Here is an 18,857-nt window from a genome sequence, read left to right on the forward strand (position 1 = left end):
ACTGCTGATTTACAAATTACATTTACGCAACGGCACATCCAGAAATGAAATTAGGATCTAATGTACATAATGACAATTCTCACTCTTTACAAGTCAAACAAGTGAAATGTACAGGAGCTGTAAAAACTGTTTGAAGAGGGTTATCAAGAGTTTTTTTTTTTTACAACACATGAACGTTAGATTGACCGGGCCGCAGCCTCAAACCTGCTGAAAGACCATTGATGGATGTAAGAAGCTCTAGAACCCTCTAAAATTATCTTTCTGGAATATTTTTTGTGTGAGCACTAACCTGAACTTCATCTATAACATCTATAAAACCACCGTAATCATTCATTACTCAATAGCAGGAGGCAAACATGTGAATCTGTGAAAACCCAAGATGGGCAGGAGTCACTTGAAGGTTTAACGAGGTCATTACCAGAGATAATTGTGCAACTTCCTCCTAGAAATGATGGGAGTGGACAGCAGCAGCTCTTTAAAACAAGCCGTGCTGTTCAGTGTTCACTCAGTTAAACAGCAGTAACAGAAATGCCACTTGGTTCTAACTATAGGCTGCATTTTACCTTCCCAAACAAGAAGGTTTGACCAGAAATGATGTCCTCTTTGGTAAAGAAAAGTTTTTGGCGACAAAATTTAAAAACAAAAGCTTAAAAGGGCCCACAATTCTGCTTTTCTTAAGCCTTTCAGAGTAAACTATATCCATAAATATGGTCATATGTTTACCTTTGGCACGCTAAATGACAATTCTTAAATGAAATATGACTTTTGGAGCTCTTTTTCCTACCCAGACGTAAGACGACTTGATCTTTAAGGCTCCGCCTTTTGCCTCTTGTGGGCACCGCCCATTTCATGACGTCAACCTAGAGTCAACCTTGGTGGCATGTCTGCATTTGGCCTGTATGCTCCCCTGGCATTTGAATTTTATTTTGTAAAGTTGTGTTTTGTAGCGTACTTCCGTTTAGTACAATAAAGTTAAAAAAAAAATGTCTGTGTTTCGCCCTCGAAAACAAACATCCAAACTTTTGAGAAGATGGATTGCAGGTTGTGGAGCCTTACAAAAGCATCTAGATGTTCACCGCTAGCTCCACTGAGAAAGCGGGCGAGCGTGATAGCCAGGGGGCGGGGCTGGCAGCACAGACTCTTCCTGAAAGGGGCGGTTCTCACTTTCTGATGTCACAATGTGAGAACCTGCTCGTTTTCGTGGGTTGGGAGGGGCTGGTGCTCAGAAAAGCAGGCTTTTAGAAGAATACTCAGAAATGCGTGAATTGATCAAAATATTGGTTTAGGGTTGTTTTTGTAAGGAATGAACATTAAAATACACTGAAAAGCTTAAAAAGTTGATTTTGCAGGAGCAAAATCAACTGTTCCCAAACTTCTAAGATCTAAGATTAATGCAACATCTAATTGGCTATCAGAGAAAAGAAAGCTGTATTTAGGTGGAGCTTCAATTAAATAAAACAGTTTTAATGTCACTTCCATACATGCCCTAAGTTCTGCTTTACAGTTAATTTACCTTCTTTTCTGCCACATTTGCTCAAAAGCATCTGCCAGTTCCACGTTACTGATCTCCTCCGAGTCCTGGAACTTCAGAAAGCCGTTCCCTCCGTGGCCTGGTGTTACAAGCACATGCAGAATATGGAATCAAGATAAACGTAGAAGGAAGCACAGAACCAAAACAAATACAATTTGCACATTGTGCAAGGATGACATTTCTGTCTTTCCGGATCCACGCGTGATATACGTAATTCATAAGTGCGTCTTGCGTTCGTCATTCGTGGATGTGTGCAGATGTCAGTCAAGAGTTTTGGTCTTTACATGAATTCGGTTTTGGGCTATTCAAAATTTTATTCTGCCACCTGTCCCGTGGGCTCAGGATTAGGGGTTAGAAGTGTTTGCACTTTCTTCCCACATAATCAAAATATCTGCATGTTAGCAGAATTATTCAGAGTTGCTGTGTTTGTCACGTGAGCTACAAACCTCAACAGCCAGAACAACAGAGAAGAGACCACCATTGCATTCTTCTAGGAAGTTAATTACCTTTGATTAAATCAAACCATTTAACCTTTTGGGAAAGAGTGGAGGCAAAGCTTCACACAATAACTATCATTATTCAGATGAGAAAGGCTTCTGCTTTGGCTTTTATCTGCAAATTAACAAAATAACAAGACAAAATACATTTCGCACTTTGCCATATTCTACTAAATATCTTCCTAGAAACACATTCAACTGTGGCACCTTCATTAGAATGTAGACTAAAAGCATTTGGGAAAATGTCAGCCTTCTTCCTCTGGTGCCGTTAGGAACGCTCGCCTGAAAGCACCACAAAAGGCCAGTGGCAGAAACCTAATGCAACGCAGTTTGATTCAGAGGAAAAATAGATAGGACTACTTATTATAGAGTTATAGAGGTAAATATTTCTTTTATGCACCTGTCAGATAGATGAGGATGTTGCTGCGATCATCAGAAAGGAGGCGTTTGGAGCGTGGAGTGCTGGGGGGCAGTCGTCCAGTTAAAACTCGCAGAAAGTTCTCCACGGTCACCTAAGACAAACAGATTTGACCTTTGGGTGCAATCTTTATGTGCAGCTCAGACTTAAGAAGAATATCTTAAATCAGGGGTCTGCGACCTTTGACACTAGGTGTGCACAATATGAGGAAAACTCACAATATGCGATATCAGTGATCAATATCGCGATAACGATACATTTGCGATTTATTGTGGAGGCCTATTTGACACCAAAGAGCCATTTAGGCCCATTTCTAAAAGAACAAAACCCAGCGAGAGCCACAAAGTCCCACCATCTTGTTGAAATAAAACACACAATATTTATGTTTCTCTGGCCATTAACCTGTTCATTAATGTAGCTTTTAAGTGTTTTCAGTAATTGAAATATAATAGTGTTACATTTTTATTTATAACAACAATTAGTGCTGTCATGCGATTACTTTTTTGTGCGATTAACTACTTATGACCTGTAATTAATCTATTTTTGATCTAACATAATTGCTGTGAAACGCCTCATTCTGAGGTATTTTCATTCATGAAATTGTGGCACAGTAAAAGATAAAAATACAACAAAAAAAATAGGCTTTAAGAAGTATTTTTTACAATAACAGACTTCCAGCTTTTTTCTTTCCAGGTATCTGTTGTAGCTGCTCCTCCACCTTGGGGGTTACTGCCCCGAGTGCTCCAATTACCACAGGCACCACTGTCACCTTCACTTTCCATGCTTTCTCCAGTTCTTCTCTGAGTCCCTGGTATTTCTCCAGTTTCTCATGTTCCTTCTTCCTGATGTTCCCGTCGCTTGGCACTGCCACATCCACCACAACGGCTTTCCTCTGTTCTTTATCCACCACTACAATGTCTGGTTGGTTCGCCATTACCATCCTATCAGTCTGGATTTGGAAGTCCCACGGGATCTTTGCCCTCTCATTCTCTACCACCTTCAGAGGTGTTTCCCATTTTGACCTTGGGGTTTCCAGTTCATATTCTGCACACATGTTCCTGTATATTATTCCAGCCACTTGATTGTGGCGCTCCATGTATGCTTTCCCTGCCAGCATCTTACACCCTGCAGTTATGTGCTGGATTGTTTCAGGCGCCTCTTTGCACAGCCTACACCTTGGGTCTTGTCTGGTGTGGTAGATCTACACCTTGGGTCTTGTCTGGTGTGGTAGATCTACACCTTGGGTCTTGTCTGGTGTGGTAGATCTGAGCCTCTATCGCTCTGGTGCTCAGCGCTTGTTCCTGGGCTGCCAGGATGAGCGCTTCAGTGCTGTCATGTAGGCCAGCCCTTTCTAGCCATTGGTAGGACTTCTTGAAATCAGCCACTTCAGCTATGGTCCGGTGGTACATCCCATGCAGGGGTTTGTCCTACCATGAGGATCTGTCCTCCAGCACTGTGTCCTCTGCTCTCCATTGCCTGAGACATTCACTGAGCACACCGTCAGTTGGGGCCTTGAGCTTGATGAACTCATGCATCTTGGATGTTTCATCCTGGATAGTGGCTTCTACGCTCACTAGTCCTCGGCCTCCTTCCTTGCGGCTGGCATACAGTCTTAGGGTGCTGGATTTGGGATGGAACCCTCCATGTATGGTGAGGAGCTTTCGTGTCTTAACATCCGGGGTCTGTATCTCTTCCTTTGTCCATCTTATTATTCCAGGCCCGGCCAAAGTTGGAAATTTGGCGAGGCCCAGCGCTCAGGGGCAAGGACCAGAACCCACACCACAGGGACACGGACACCCCCAGGCTCAGATGTGATGTGATCCCCGGCTCTTGGTCTTGCCAGAGAGCAAAGGGATCCCTGGAGAGAGGGCTGCCGGGTTCAGGAAGCCAGCACCCAAGGGACACAGTCACCGAGGGCATGGTACCCCCCTCCAGGGACGGGGTAGGGGACAGATGGTCCAAGTTCCCACCTTCCTTGTGACCCCGAGTCTTATTTTTGCCATTGAGCTGGCTTCTCAGGACTCGCCTTAACTCGTTGGAAGTATTTAGCTGTTGCAGCTTTCCTTGTTGCCATTTGCCTGCGGAATTCCAAGGTACTTGTAACTGTCCTCAATGTCTGCTATTGTTCCTTCTGGGAGTGAGACCTCTCCTGTGTGGACTACCTTGCCTCTCTCTGTCACCATCCGGTTGCATTTCTCGAGCCCAAATGACATCCCAATGTCTGGACTGTAGATCCTGGTGGTGTGGATCAGGGAGTCAATGTCACGCTCGCTCTTAGCATATAGCTTGATGTCATCCATGTAGAGGAGGATATATATGATTAACAATTAGATTAATGTGATTTTTTTTAAACGCGAATTTGTAATTAATTAGTTGTGATTAATTAGATAATTTGACACTGTAATGACATTTTTTAGATGTTTTTGTTTTGACAGCAGGACATGAGTTACTTTCAAAATAAAGTACATCCTGTGTCATTTAATGAAGCAAATTTACCTGTATTGAAAACGCAACAAAGCAAAGGCAACCATTACATTTTCTATCATGACTTGAGCATACCTCCATCCTTTTTCTCCTTCTGCCATTGAATACTGAAATGACAACATTGGTATAGAATCCACTTTTTTAAATCTATAAATTTAAATGCATTTTAATACTTAAGGAACTTTGTCTCTGAACAGCAACTAGATGCTGTTGTTCAGCAGAATATGTGCTCTGAACTTCTTTCACTTTCGGCTTCTCCCATCAGGGGTCGCCACAGCGAAACAACCCTCCCTCCAGGATGAGTCCTATGGTTAACTTGGCAATGATTTTACGCCAGATGCCCTTCCTGACGCAACCCTCTCAATCCAACCGGGCTTGGGACCGGCACAGCAGCAGAGAAGGGAATAGAGAGCAGCCGGGATTCCAACCCTAGTTTCACGGACGGAAGGCGCCGCAAACCAACACGAGCTAAACCGGCCCCCAGAATATGTGCTTTGAACTAAGTCTGAAAAACCACTCTGAACCTAGATTCAACATTTCACCCTCATTTTGCTCTGTAATCACATGTTAAAAATCCAAACCGAGATGAACTAAACCAAAACTTCAAAAAAAGAAAAAAAAAAAGGTTTTATTTACATTTCAAATATTTTTCCTCAAGGCTGAAGAGACACAATAGAAGGATTAAGGAGCCACGTCTGGTTCTGGAGCCAAAAGGTAGGAGATCCCCATCTGAAATGGTCTGTTTTGGCTGATACAAGTGAAGATGTTTAAATTTACAGCTAATAACCAAGATAGAAGAGATATTCAGGAAGAAATAAAATAAAAGTTGGCTCATTGAAAGACTTTAAACTGCTTAACCCTGATCCTCAGCCTTTACCACCCAGAGTTCTACAGCTAGATCAGCGGCAAGCAGGGCAGGGTTCAAAAGCCAGCAGGATGGTGGATCTCAGGGACCAGAGCGGGGCAGCCCTGCTTTAGGTAATATTACAACAACTTGTGTTGTGCTCTGACCTCGTATCCTCTGTAGTCCACCTCCACATCGTCTCCGTACACGTTAAGCTCCATGTTCTTGTGGCTAAACACGGTGGCGGGCTTGGGGTTTCTATGGTTACAGGCCATGTCATCCGCCAGCATCAGAACTATGTGGCTAACAAAAGAAATGGAGAAAAAGAAGATATCAACACCCTGGGCATTTTCATTCATGTTAATTCATGTTCATTCATGTTTCCCCATGTATTCCCATGACAACACACGTGTTCTGAGAGTTACTGGTCAGTCTGACACTTTGACTGGAAATTAAAAAATAGATTAATAGTTGCTGCTAAACAGCATGATGATGTACTTCTGTTTACCTGTCTGGGATGCCGAGTCTCTTAACGCTTCTATACACAGATAAAGTATTGGCCACATGTCGGTAATTGAACCAGAACCTTGACGTGCACACCTGTGTATGCATAGATAGACAATGAGGGTCAGGTGATCTCATCCTAATTCATTCATCATTTCCAGACCTGTGCGGCTGCTGGAGGAAAAAACTTACCAGAACTGCCCAGTTGTTCGTGTGACCGCTGCTGAAGAACTGCCCCGCACTGTTCTGAACAAAGTAAACCGAGGGAAAAATAAAGCTATTACAGAAGCTAATCAGCTACAAACAAAGACATGATAGCAGCGTGCACCGCAAGCTAGTAACAACCACGTCTGATCAATATTAAAGAGTATTAGACAAATTTGACAATATTTTAAAACATGTGTGACAAATAAAATACTCACCTCGATGTTGACGCTGTCCGTAAATAAATATGGGGCGAACACGCTTAATAAAGTGAGTATTTTCATCGTGCTACGCTGTCACTGAGGGACATCCAGGAAGTAAAATGACACAGACTCCGCCCAGTTCACATTTCCGGTAAGAGCTGTTTCAAAGTAAAACCAAAACTCAAGGCAGAACCACACTGAAGTGAAATATTCATGAACCACACAACTAATTGAAACATGTATACCTAGTACAACGAGGAAATTAATTTGCCAAATTAAGCAATTCTTTTTTGTACGGCAATAAGTTGTTATGTTGTGAGAATAAATATGTTTGTTAAATGTGGCATGTGCAACAAATCGTAATAATAAACACTAATCATAAAAAAAAATATGATATACTACGTCCAAATTGACTAACTTTAATGTGATACATTTTCTGAAGTTCTGTTGTGGGCTATTTGTGGTCATTAGAAGATAGAATTGGTGGTGATTTCTTTCTGCATTAAAGGACAGTATACATGAACAGGAAAATAATTTCATTTTAAGGCAAAATGAAGAGAACAACTTCTCTGTCAGTCATTCCATGAATAGCTTTGTGGGCACAGAGACAATCATGCCAGAACAGTTGTTACATTACTAACTATATTACATATATTATGTTTCCCTTTACTCTGTGTCGTGTTTTTCTTGGCATCAAGTTTTTATACATGTTGTTGATTCAAAAAGTGTGAGGATTAACTCTTATTGGTTCCCTTTTTGCTCTCAAAACTAACAAGGAGTCTGTTTTTCTTTTTTATTTCAGTTGTCTTTGTGCCTTTAACACATTTCAAAAACATACAAAGCAGGCCTCAGGCTTAAATCAGTTGATCATCATATAAAGACATCAGTGCTTTGATAAAAAATCTTACAAAGGTGTCAAAAATTCAATTTTCTAGTTAAATGCCATCAGCAGCAAATCTGAGTGAAAAGTGGTGTAGAAAGGAAAGTCACCAGATTCCTATTCTATTTTTTTTAAACCTCTTGAAGAAGAAAACCTGTGAGTGAGAGTCGAGCTTAAACGTGAAGCTTTTAGGGAAAAAAAGTAAAGTAAGTAAAGTTAGACGTGGGATTATACACAAATGGCTCAAACTGAAAAATCAGTTCCAGCAAACAGCTGGATGCTTTTACTGGACTATGTACTCCTTTAAACCCCTCATCCTTCCCCCCATCCTCTGCTTTCTCTGTAACCTCACCTTGCCGCTTGACAGTGCACGGGTTGATGTTAGAATATGGAAACAAAAGCAGTTTTCAGGAGGAAAAATTCACGTATGTTTTTTTACTATCAGGGTCTGTAATCTATGAAAATTAGCCCCAATGACTGACCATGCACTCGTGCATTGAACCCAGTTACTGCGTAATAAAAGGAGGAAATTTCAACTTGAATGTATAGGCTAGTTGTCAATAAGCGAACAAAAATATTAAAAACCTAAAATCACCAGGAGGACATAACTGTTTCCTCAACAAAATTAATTAATTAAAAATAAATATAATTGTCCTGCATGATTATTTTGCTGTTGACAATTCAATATCCGATGTCATTTTAAAAATACATTTATTATTTGTCTTATTTGATTAAGTTAACTGGAGGGAGAGGGAACTGATAGGGAAACCAAAAATATATCTGATGAAGAACCTTAGAAGCTTAGAATAACTGTAACTAAAGTTCTGCCGCTAATTGAAGGCCAGGTGGAGGCGGCGCGTGCGCTTTCTGGCACACCCCGCGCGGAGCTCTTGTCAAGGAAGGCGAGAACAGACACGCGCGCTCACTGCCGACGGTGCGCACTGGAAGCGACGCTCCGTGGGTGAAACGGACGAGCTACGCATCCGAACTGAGGAGGAGGAGGTGCAGTGGAATCGCCTGCAGGAATCCAGTTGCAAGGTCCACGCAGGAGAGAGGGAAAAATGCGCCCATAGAAGAGCTGTGAGCTGATCGGTGACTGACCAAAGATTGCTTCACGGCACCGACGCATCTGAGAAAGAAGCCCCTTCGGATAAGTTGTGATTTCAGGGGAAATCCTACCGGAGATGAATACCAACGATGCCAAGGAGTATCTCGCTCGGCGGGAGATACCTCAGCTGTTTGAGGTGAGAGACGCGGCGCGCGCTTTGACATGACCAAAAACAGAGAGATGTTTGTTTCCACCGACATAATGCATTTGAAATTTGCATGACAGGTTGAGAGGAAATGATCTGTCTTTTATGTTCTGTGTCTGAGGAGGATGAGAGCTGAAATGATGAAGAATTGCTTTGCATTTTAAGGCATTGGTACTTCTGGAGAATGTTTTAACCCGCATTTCTGGTATTTGTTTTGCAAATAATAATTTAAAAAAAACATGCGTTCCTTTTTCCTAATAAAATTAATTTATTTTAATTTACTGACAAAGCCTAATATATTTTTAAGAGTTAAAAATATGTTCCATACTTTTTTTTAAAGACCAAAAAGTTATAAAGTTTCATGTCATGACTAAACATAAGTGACAGTCTAAATAGATTCACTTTAAGAAAGGTGGAGGACTCATCAGAGCTCAGAGGAATTTGAAGAATGTTGACGGAATATATTTATTTACCGAAGAGGTTAGTAATTAGCTCTTCCCTTTAATTATCCTCATCCTCTGTGTATTGCAGCTAATGTATGCAAGTGATCAGTGCTGTTTATCTACTGTCACTTTAAATTACATTAGGCAATGGAGCATCATGTCATCATCACAGCAGCAGCAATTGTTTTCTGTTTGTATGTTCATTCGTGGAGCTGCTCACAGGTCTGTGCTGCCAGGTTGTTGATGAAGAGGATGGTGATGAAGACGGCCGTCTCAGAGGAAGGAAGTGTTTTGAAACATTGAGGCCAAATGTCAGACAAACTTAAGTCTCATATTCGTCCCGACTGCGGGATTTCCTGGATTTGTGGCATCAGTGTGGATCAGCAAGACCAGAGTCTAATTTCATGGATCTTCGTCAAAATGAGATGTTTTGCTCTAAGGCAGCAAGTTATGGCACATGGAAACTTCAACTCATTAGGGCGAACTGCACAGCTCTGCTGCACTGTCACACAATAACACATCACAACAAAGATGCCACCCTGACCAAGCCAGCATCTCTCTTTTCTGCCTCTTCAATTCATCTTCTCCTGCTTTTCCAGAGTCTGCTGACAGGTTTGATGTACTACCGCCCCGATGACCCCATCGACTTCTTAGAAAGCTGTCTGAAAAAGGCGAGGGAGCTTGGAGGGCCAGAGAAGGTGCGCTGGGATACTTTTGTGGGCCAGGAGAAGAAATCCCTCCCTCCACTCAATGGGGGCCAGTCACGCAGGTCCCTCTTCAGAAACGGTGAGAAGATCCAGCACAACAACACAAAGTAAAAAGCCTCTTATGGTTTGTTCCAGTTGGTCAAAAATGGGAATTTCTACATTTTTGGATTTTTTATTTATTCAGAGTCACTAAACAAAGCAGTTTTATTCTTACGAGCATAACAAAAACCATGTGCATGCAGAATACTTTATTACACAGATTCTAATAAAAAAGTAACACCGGTGTATCTTAGTGGGTTAGTGACTTTTCTGTTTAATTTTCTGATTCTCTCCCATCATGCTCCAGCTTTCTCCTTCAAAACCTAAACATTTATGTAAAGTTTAAGAGTCATTCCAAAAGGAAAAAATGTTTATCCATGCTTGTATTTATGTGATCCACAAGCAAATTGCCCAGAATGCATCATCCCTCCTCCTCCTATTAACCTTGTGACAGTGGAGAAACCCATCAGCACATATCAACATTTATAAATTCCATTTAATCCAGAATTTAAACTTTAAATCCAGTAAAAAAAAAAAAAGACTTATGAGGAAGGAGCAAGCACACATCCATCAGTTGCTTGTCTTCTTCTTTATCCAGCCCTGCGGTAGCCTTCAGTATAGGGCAGGTACGAGGCCAACCCAGCTGTATTTTGATCATCTAGGGGAGTCTGGATCGTGGAGGCTCTTGGTAAGCCTAAACCTGTAAAGATCATGACAAAAAAAACAAGACCCAACCTTAAACTCTATTCCATTTTCATTCACAGTCTTTAAAATATGCATGACTGTTCCTCAGGAGGACTCAGTGGAGAAGGCCCAAAAGTGACACAAAAGTGGTGGCTAATTCTCAATATCACTTCCCTTTTACCTTAAGTCAATGCACATTGTTTGATATAGCCGTACAGTTTCAATTAAATCCAAAAATGTGTGAGCTTGCTGATGAAATGTTAATCAATTTCCCCGTTGAGGGATCAGTTAAAGTTCTTTCAGATTTATTTTCAGGGCAGCACAAGAATCACAGATAAAAATGCACTGATTCCACACAAATACTTGGTTTATAGAATGGAATGGAATAGAATAGAATTGGACTTTATTTTCATTGCATGTCGAAAATACACAGCGACAAAATGCAGTCTGAATTCATCTAGAGGGCTTTGGCAATACAAAAACACATTGTAGAGTAAAACCATCACAACAGGTATTAACAAGTACCGGTACTCGCGGTCTTTAGATTGAGGGTTTGAGATTGAACAGATAAAGTGCAGGTAGTGTAGTGGTGATTCGGTCCATGTGTTACGGTTGTGTGTGTGTGTGTGGATGCCGTCCACATCAGAAAATATCAGACCGTTATATCAGACCAAATTAAGTGTTCAGACTGGACACATTTGGTTCGCTTAGAGTCAAGCAGAGTCTTTTTCCCCTGATAATCCAAAACAAATATTCAGTCTGAACATTTGGGCCGGGACCAAATATATATCTGGTCCTGGGCCTGGAACCGCTCTTGGATTCATGGTTCAGAGTGGTCTCGGTTTGTTTCCAATCGGACTGAGCTTCGGTTCGCTCTGAGATTCCTCAGTCTGAATACAATCCGTCCTCGGAGCGGAATAACTGAACCATAATGGCCACCAAAGCCGACGTAAATAGAGGAAAGTAGCAACAAATGAGCTAATGTAAAGCAACGGTTGTCGTGTTATCAAAGAGATGAGGGAAATCTCTAGTTGGAATAATGAACTATGCCGACAAGGACCGCAAAGTGCAGGATTTCCATTTCTTCTGCCTATAGTTACTTTGCCCCGCTTTCATAATTCCTGGCCAATGACTGAGGAGATCTTTAGTCACGTGTTTTGGTTTGCAGGCTTTGGTCTGGAACAAGAAAGTTTGCTTGCCGGCAGTCTGAATACAGACCAAATGCAAGTTCCAGAACTCGGTCCGGACCAAATGATTCTACTAGTCTGAAGACACCCTAAATAATTTCAGTCAAATAATTTCAGAGATAGTTGTAAAAAGGTTTCACGTAGAAAAAATCCTGACTGGTAAATGTCTGCCTCTTTTTATTGTAATATTCTGTGTATTTAATAAAGGGTGCTGCACGAACAGGTTCTCATTGCCAGTTTTAGCCACCATACACAAAGCTTTGTCTATGAATTCCCTTTGAACTTGAATCAACTCCATGATCAAAACAACTCCAGTTTTGAAGGTCAGTTTGAAGCTTCATAAGCTTCAAAAGCAACGTTTGCAGATTATTCAGTTATAAAAAATCATTGCTAATTGCAGCCATTTAAATTAAAATGATCTGTTCTCTTTCAAAGAAAAGTCTTTAGTGCTGATGTGAAATCCTCTTTACTAGACGCTGATAGAAAGTGCCTAAAGTCTGAGAAGGAAATGACACTGTCACTTTCAGGAACCTCCACAGTTGCAAAATGTAGAGATTGTTTCTGAAATACAAACAGGAAGAAACTTTAAAACCCAACAAGATAAGAGTCTTTTTTTGTTTGTTTTTTGTGGTTATGTGAAGTAAATTCTGCATGCTCATAATCCAAGACAGGGGCAGCCGAGCTCTTAAATTTCTCAAATAAACTCTGCAGGTTTTAGTTTAAAAACAGACACGATCATAGTATCTTTGAGCAACGCTGTGCTGCCTCTCACAGTTAATTACTAATAACAGGAAGAACAACAAAAGCTGTCTTAGTTCATCAGATATAGAATCCAACTGCAGGAAGCTCTGTGCAGAAGCCCCATCATACAAAGTTTGCTTATATTTTGCAAACCAAAGTCAAGTTTCCTTATGTTAACTGACTGCTCATGTGTTGCATGTGAAGCCTGAATAATATTTGCAGAACATAAAAAAAAAACGGCTAAGAGAAATTCAAATTTCTTTTCTTAAAACACTTTTTCTGACTTATTCAAAGTCAGAATTATTAAAAAAAAAAATAGAACACTGAGAAAAATTATTTGTAGTTTTTTTTTAATCTAATCATCTTCCATGGAAGGGAAAAGGCTGCTTCCAAAACTTGAATTTTCTCTCACTTTGTGACAAAATTCATTAAAGAAATCCAAAAATGTGATTGATATTTTCCTGCAGGAGAATACATGTTTAATTTTAATAAAAAATGTTGCTGAAACGCCTTAAAATTGCTAAACTAAAACATGCAAAATGTCTTTATAAAAGCACCCTTATCTTTAAGATGATTGTCAGCACTAATCTACCTATTAAAGGGCCAATGTAGAAACAATAAAAACATCTGCGCATTAAAATGTTGACATCCTGAGCTCAGTTAATTGTGTTTCTGTTTATCTTTGTGACAGTGCTGCCCGAAAGCCCCAATTTTCCCTACAGACGCTACGACCGCCTCCCTCCAATCAGCCAGTTTTCCATCGAGAGCGATTCCGACCTGTCAGAGACGGCCGAGCTCATAGAGGAATACGAGGTGTTCGACCCATGCAGACCACGGCCCAAAGTCATCCTCGTCATTGGTGAGGCACACACGAAAACACCAACCAGAGCGGTGAGCTTGGAGAAAAATGCTTCTCATAGCTTTTGACCTGCTTGGCTATCAAGCTCCGGTCATTTGACGACATTCTCCATTAGATAACAATCAGCAGTCAGGATTTTATCTGTGAGAGTAAATGTTGCTCAAAACAGTGACTGGAGTCTCCTGCTTTAATCACAGATTTCTGTTTTTGGCTAATGAAAGCCCCTTTTTAGTTAAACCAAGGTTAAAAAAAAGCATAACTGAGCCAAGAAAACACGTCTGGCTTTTGGAGTGACAGAATTTGTGTTTCTGTGTGCGTGTTTGTGTTTTTCCTGGTATTTTACAGATAGCCCCGCCTCTGTGTATCAGCAGGGTGGATCTGGCTGCATGTCACTCACTGTGTGAGACACTCACGCACCTCTAATCTGATTTCCTTGACAGACCTGCGTTAACCTGTCAAACACATTCATTAGTTTCTATTCCGAGTGACAGCGGCTACAGAAAAGTTTGAAATGTTTTTCATGAAGTCCACCTAAACTAATTGTTTGAGTTTTCCTAAATCAAGCAAGAAAATAAAAAATAAATACTATTTTAACATGTTAGCAGTATGGTGTTCAGTACAGGTTTCAAACTGCATTTCACTCTCCATGATTTTTTGAACTATCTTTGGAGTGAAAAATTGATATTTGTGCTCAGAACAAAAGAGCAGCTCCCATCTTTTCTTTGTAAATGACCTGCGGCTCATTTTAAAGAGAAAAACCGTATGGCATCGTCTGTGATTTGTGTGGAGGATCACAGGCAGACCTTTGTCTGTCCGTTTCAGAGAGACGAGTAAAGACACGAAAGGTCAGGAAGACGTTGGGAGCCGATGAGGTCAAAGATTACCAAACTTCGCAAAAGACACGATTGCTTTATACGTCTTCATGAGTTTTTCTTTGCTTCTCTCGACAGCGGTATAGCCAATGCAACATGTCACTATGATGTTTATTTAAAATTGAATTGGATCATATGGAGTCTATTTCTCTGTGCAAGGCTAAACCATCTGCACAGCCTAATGCACAAATTCATGAAATGTTTACTTAATTTAAAGTAGCTGCAGTTCCATGTGCAAAATTGATTGAATCAAAGATCGGATTATAATTGAACTGCAAATGTGGTCCCAGAAAAACCTTTTCCGATTATAACAAACGTTTACATACGCCACACAAGAAATATTGAGTTCTGTTGGGGTGCTGCTACACAGAGCGAGATGATCTTCTAAACATGCCTTTATTATTGTTTAATTATTTTTAATCCGTGTGGTCAGTGCTCATTTTGTGGTGAAACGAAGCTGGAAGAAGGGTTAGGAGAAGGATAACACGTGCTAACAACATTTAGACTTGGATGAACAAAAATCCATGCGGGAAATGCTGCAATCTGCATATTGACTTCACGTAAATATGTGGGAATAACATCAGCTTTTATTTTGTCGGGACACGACTGGTAACACAGATCCACGTGATTGTTTACACGGTTTCTCAGGACTGCGCTGCATTTCTGCTTTAAAAAGCTGCCTCCGCCAGTTCACACACCGTCACAAAGCCACACAGTTCTACTGGGAGACACGGTTCTCCTGAGTCCGGCAGATCACTCACGCAGACAGTATGCGATCCAAAGCCCAGACTTGTTTAATTCTGGAAGTTATAGTCTATAACCATCTGTATGCTGCCCCGAGCAGTTGAAATCAGTTGGTAAAGTTTAATTTTCCCCACTATTTCCGAAGTTTCAAGTCATACCCGTCTCACGATATGTATCGCAATATTGTACCAGAACACATTTTCATTTTTTTTTAAGAGTGTGACTTCAAAAAAAAACCCTCTACCTGAATATTAATACACCTTTCATTGTGATAAAACGGTGACATTCATTTTAGTTAATGATCACAATATTAAACACTGCTGTTGTATCTCATTGTCAAGTTGCTTTTACATAAGCAAATTCATAGTGCTTTTATTTTGGTAAATCAAGAAATATTTGTTCTTTAAGGGAACAGTCAACATTATCTGTTTTTTACAATGAAAGGTTTTTAAGTATCAGAAAAATAAAAGAAAATTCCTTAACCAATGAGGTTTTTAAAGTATGATTGGGGAAATAAAGTGCTTTTTGCTTCCAACATTGCTAAATGTAGCTTCTCCAGGACTTCTAGACGGTTCAGAAGCATGAACAGTGCTTGAACAGGTGCTTAAAAAATGAAGGGGGAAAAAAACATAAATTCTCTCTAGAAACTATAAAGTGATGATGATGAGGCAGCATGACAGGATGAAGGAGACGCTTCAATGTGGCTAAGAAGCTTTATTTCTCTGCTCTGCAGCTGCAGCTTCACTTAATCACACGCAGAAGTAAACACGGATTTCACTGCTCATCGCCACCACATTGGCCTTTTTTCCGATTTGTACACATCACTCTGATCCATCAGGTCTCTCATCTAGTATCTATTGCTGGGAGGTTCTGCAGAACCTTGGCCCGCTTTGCAGAGGCTCCATGCAAGAGCCGCTGCGCGGTTGCATTTTAAATCAATAAAAGTACTGCCAAATGTAATATCTCGATTTTTCCCTACACCCCGACTAAAAATAACAATAATGTGTGAGATCAGATTTAAAACTGCAGTTTTTTACTGTTTCCAGAGAATGCTGTGGCAGCCATGTGCAGAGCAAATACAGATTTTACAAGCATGGGGTTGTTGCTGTGGTTGGCCAAATTTCACACAATTTCCAGGTCAGTCCCATTATGCGTCTCAACTGAGCACAAACCTGCATTTATCCCAGTCTAAAGAGTCAACCAGTTTGAAGAATCACAAAACAAAGTTGGTCTAATAGAACAAAACATGGAAGTTAGTCGTAGTTGCCAAGAATGTCAGGGTGCGCCTTCCTCTTGTGGCTTGTTAAGTTGCTGTTGGTATCAAACAGTCTTGACATGTATAGCACAGCTGTGCCCTCAGATACGTTTCTTACAGACTTTAAGGGGCAGCAAAACTTCAGCTTGTCTGTTTTCCTGCCAAACAAATGAAGACTCCTGTTAGGCTTTGAATGCGAAGGCAGAAGGTTGTGCAGGTTTCCTCACACCTCTGAAGCCACAGGCCGACATTCTTTTTGGAAGTGGTCACATGTGAAGATGGGGTGAAGGACCTGCTGTCACAGAGAGGGGGAAAACACCAGCTGAGGACAACGTTAGTCGTGTCCTGTCTGTCTGTCTGTCTGACTGTACGTCTGTCTGTCTGTCTGTCTGTCTGTCTGTCTGTCTGTCTGTCTGTCTGTCTGTACGTCTGTCTGTCTGTCTGACTGTCTGTACGTCTGTCTGACTGTACGTCTGTCTGACTGTACGTCTGTCTGTCTGACTGTCTGTACGTCTGTCTGTCTGTCTGTCTGTCTGACTGTCTGCAGAGCTGCAGACAGAAGAAGAGCTGTTTGTGAATGACGGGTGAAATAGGTTTCAACAAAGCCTCGTAAATTCAAATATTTTCAAAAATGAAAATAGTGGGGAGATGTATGAACACTTACTATACATACTTACTAAACAGTTATGTACAGAAATGACTGCATTTCCAATGAGTACACAACACAAAGGTGCTTTGCAGATTTATTAGCAAAGATTTGCTCCTATTTTTCTTGATCTTGAAAAAGTATTCTGATGCAAAAACTGTTTTGATGTGAATTACCAATGACACAGCTTGCTCACTTGATAATCTCTTCTAAGTCTGGCTTTTAACCAGAAGAGATTCGTTCACATTTGCATGGTGACTGCAGAAATGCCGCAAAAGATATATCAAACACTAAAGCTTCAATCAGGATGGCTTTTACCTGCAGTTAAACAAACATTTATACAAACAAATATCTTATAATTGCATGTATGATTTTGTAAAGTTGGGAGATTTTACTAAATTACAGTTTAATGCTTCTTATTCTGCTTCCTGGCAGTTGTGAAATGTTAAGTCATTCTACCGCTTAGCATTTCATCCCTCATTTCAACGCAGTGACAAGAGATGATTTGCTATCAGATGTGGGAGGTTCACACATACCTGCTTTTTTCTTCAACACTTGCACAGTCCAGTCACATCCCTGTGCAAACACAAGCAGCATCACGCACAAACACTCTTAGCTCTCGCATAGCCACACTTTCTCCAGCACATGCACACATACGCCTACGCCAGCACGCCCACACGCATCATTTTTCACACTGACAAGCACGCCGCAAAATCTTCCCTGTAACATCAACAGCCCTCCCTGTGCGCTTAGGTGGCCCTGGCAGCGGCAAAGGAACGCAGAGTCTGAAGATCGCTGAGCGCTACGGCTTCCAGTACGTGTCTGTGGGCGAGTTGCTGAGGAAGAAGATGATCCACAATGCCACCAGCAACAGAAAGTGGAGTCTGATTGCCAAAATCATCACCAACGGAGAGCTGGCGCCACAGGTAAAAACAAACAGCAAAGCCACAGAGAAACAGGGAGAATGACGCGGCAGCAGCCACATCACAGCTACGCTGGAGCATCCCCACCTTCACAGGTCAATTCCCAGTGCATTATAATGCAATTTAGAATAGTTATGTAGCTTTGTACATATGTATATTTCCAGTTAAACTCAATTTTATTGTTCTTTAGAAGATTATCTATTTTATTGTTTAAGCAGCTGGAGAGCACCAGAAATTTCGTTGTCACAAGTTTCTTGTGTTACAATGACAATAAAGGCTTTCTGATTCTGATTCATGACAGGTCATCAACTTACTGATGCTTAAAGAAGGCAGAACATTTAATACAAGGAAGAAAAAAAAAATCAAAGCTGTGCTTAAAAACTATTAAGTCAAATCTGGTGGATTTTCAGCAGTTTGTAGATTTTGCTGACAGGCTGAAGCCTGAATTTCTGCGTCGCCACAGATACAATAAATGAGGAAGCAGATTGCTTGTTACTCAAAGTTATGAAACAAATCTACCAACAGTTAACCCCAAGGCGGGTTAAATATTTATTTGAACGGGGACAGTGCACATTTATGCACATTCCTGTGAAGAATGGCAAAGTTGTTTACACTTAAAGATGAAAAGAAAACTTTACCTTTAACTTTAGAAGTTTTTGCTACAATCCTAAGGCCTTTACTATGAGCTGCTCAGGAAAACTGAGGTTCAACCTTTTTAATGCTCATAAATAATTCTCATATCAGTAGTTTGTCCTTTATAGATCAGGAAAAATACGATGTGGTACTGTAAAGCCTGCATGCTGTTTGGGTTAAAAGATCTACTGTCATGGTGCTCTAGCGTGAGGACCCAGATGCTGTAACCCAGAAGGAAGACAGGTGAGGGATTTGGCGAGAAAAGGTTTATTATTCCTGCTAGGAAGATGCTAGTAGTAGTAGCTG

At 40.9% G+C, this 18,857-nt stretch overlaps 2 protein-coding genes across 2 annotated transcripts in view; one reads left to right on the forward strand and one right to left on the reverse strand.

Annotated features, from left to right (window-relative positions):
* The window catches only part of pigk (phosphatidylinositol glycan anchor biosynthesis, class K), a 52,472-nt gene extending 45,614 nt beyond the window's left edge, over nt 1–6,858 (reverse strand). Inside the window, exons 1-6 of the mRNA XM_011486047.3 lie at nt 6,701–6,858; nt 6,471–6,524; nt 6,283–6,374; nt 5,942–6,077; nt 2,429–2,540; nt 1,514–1,610 (exon numbers count right to left, since the gene is read on the reverse strand). Coding sequence (XP_011484349.1) covers nt 1,514–1,610; nt 2,429–2,540; nt 5,942–6,077; nt 6,283–6,374; nt 6,471–6,524; nt 6,701–6,766 — 557 coding nt within the window. The 5' untranslated portion in view covers nt 6,767–6,858. The remainder of the gene's footprint in view (nt 1–1,513; nt 1,611–2,428; nt 2,541–5,941; nt 6,078–6,282; nt 6,375–6,470; nt 6,525–6,700) is intronic.
* Nucleotides 6,859–8,448: 1,590 nt separating this feature from the next.
* Nucleotides 8,449–18,857, forward strand: part of ak5 (adenylate kinase 5) — a 107,160-nt gene continuing 96,751 nt past the window's right edge. The window contains exons 1-4 of the mRNA XM_004078698.5: nt 8,449–8,809; nt 9,861–10,047; nt 13,311–13,478; nt 17,749–17,921. Of these exons, the coding sequence (XP_004078746.1) occupies nt 8,750–8,809; nt 9,861–10,047; nt 13,311–13,478; nt 17,749–17,921 (588 nt within the window). The 5' untranslated portion in view covers nt 8,449–8,749. The remainder of the gene's footprint in view (nt 8,810–9,860; nt 10,048–13,310; nt 13,479–17,748; nt 17,922–18,857) is intronic.

Source organism: Oryzias latipes, chromosome 17 (assembly GCF_053564925.1).
Source record: "Oryzias latipes strain Hd-rR chromosome 17, Olatipes_Hd-rR_3.1".
In the NCBI taxonomy this organism is placed as follows: Eukaryota; Metazoa; Chordata; class Actinopteri; order Beloniformes; family Adrianichthyidae; genus Oryzias; species Oryzias latipes.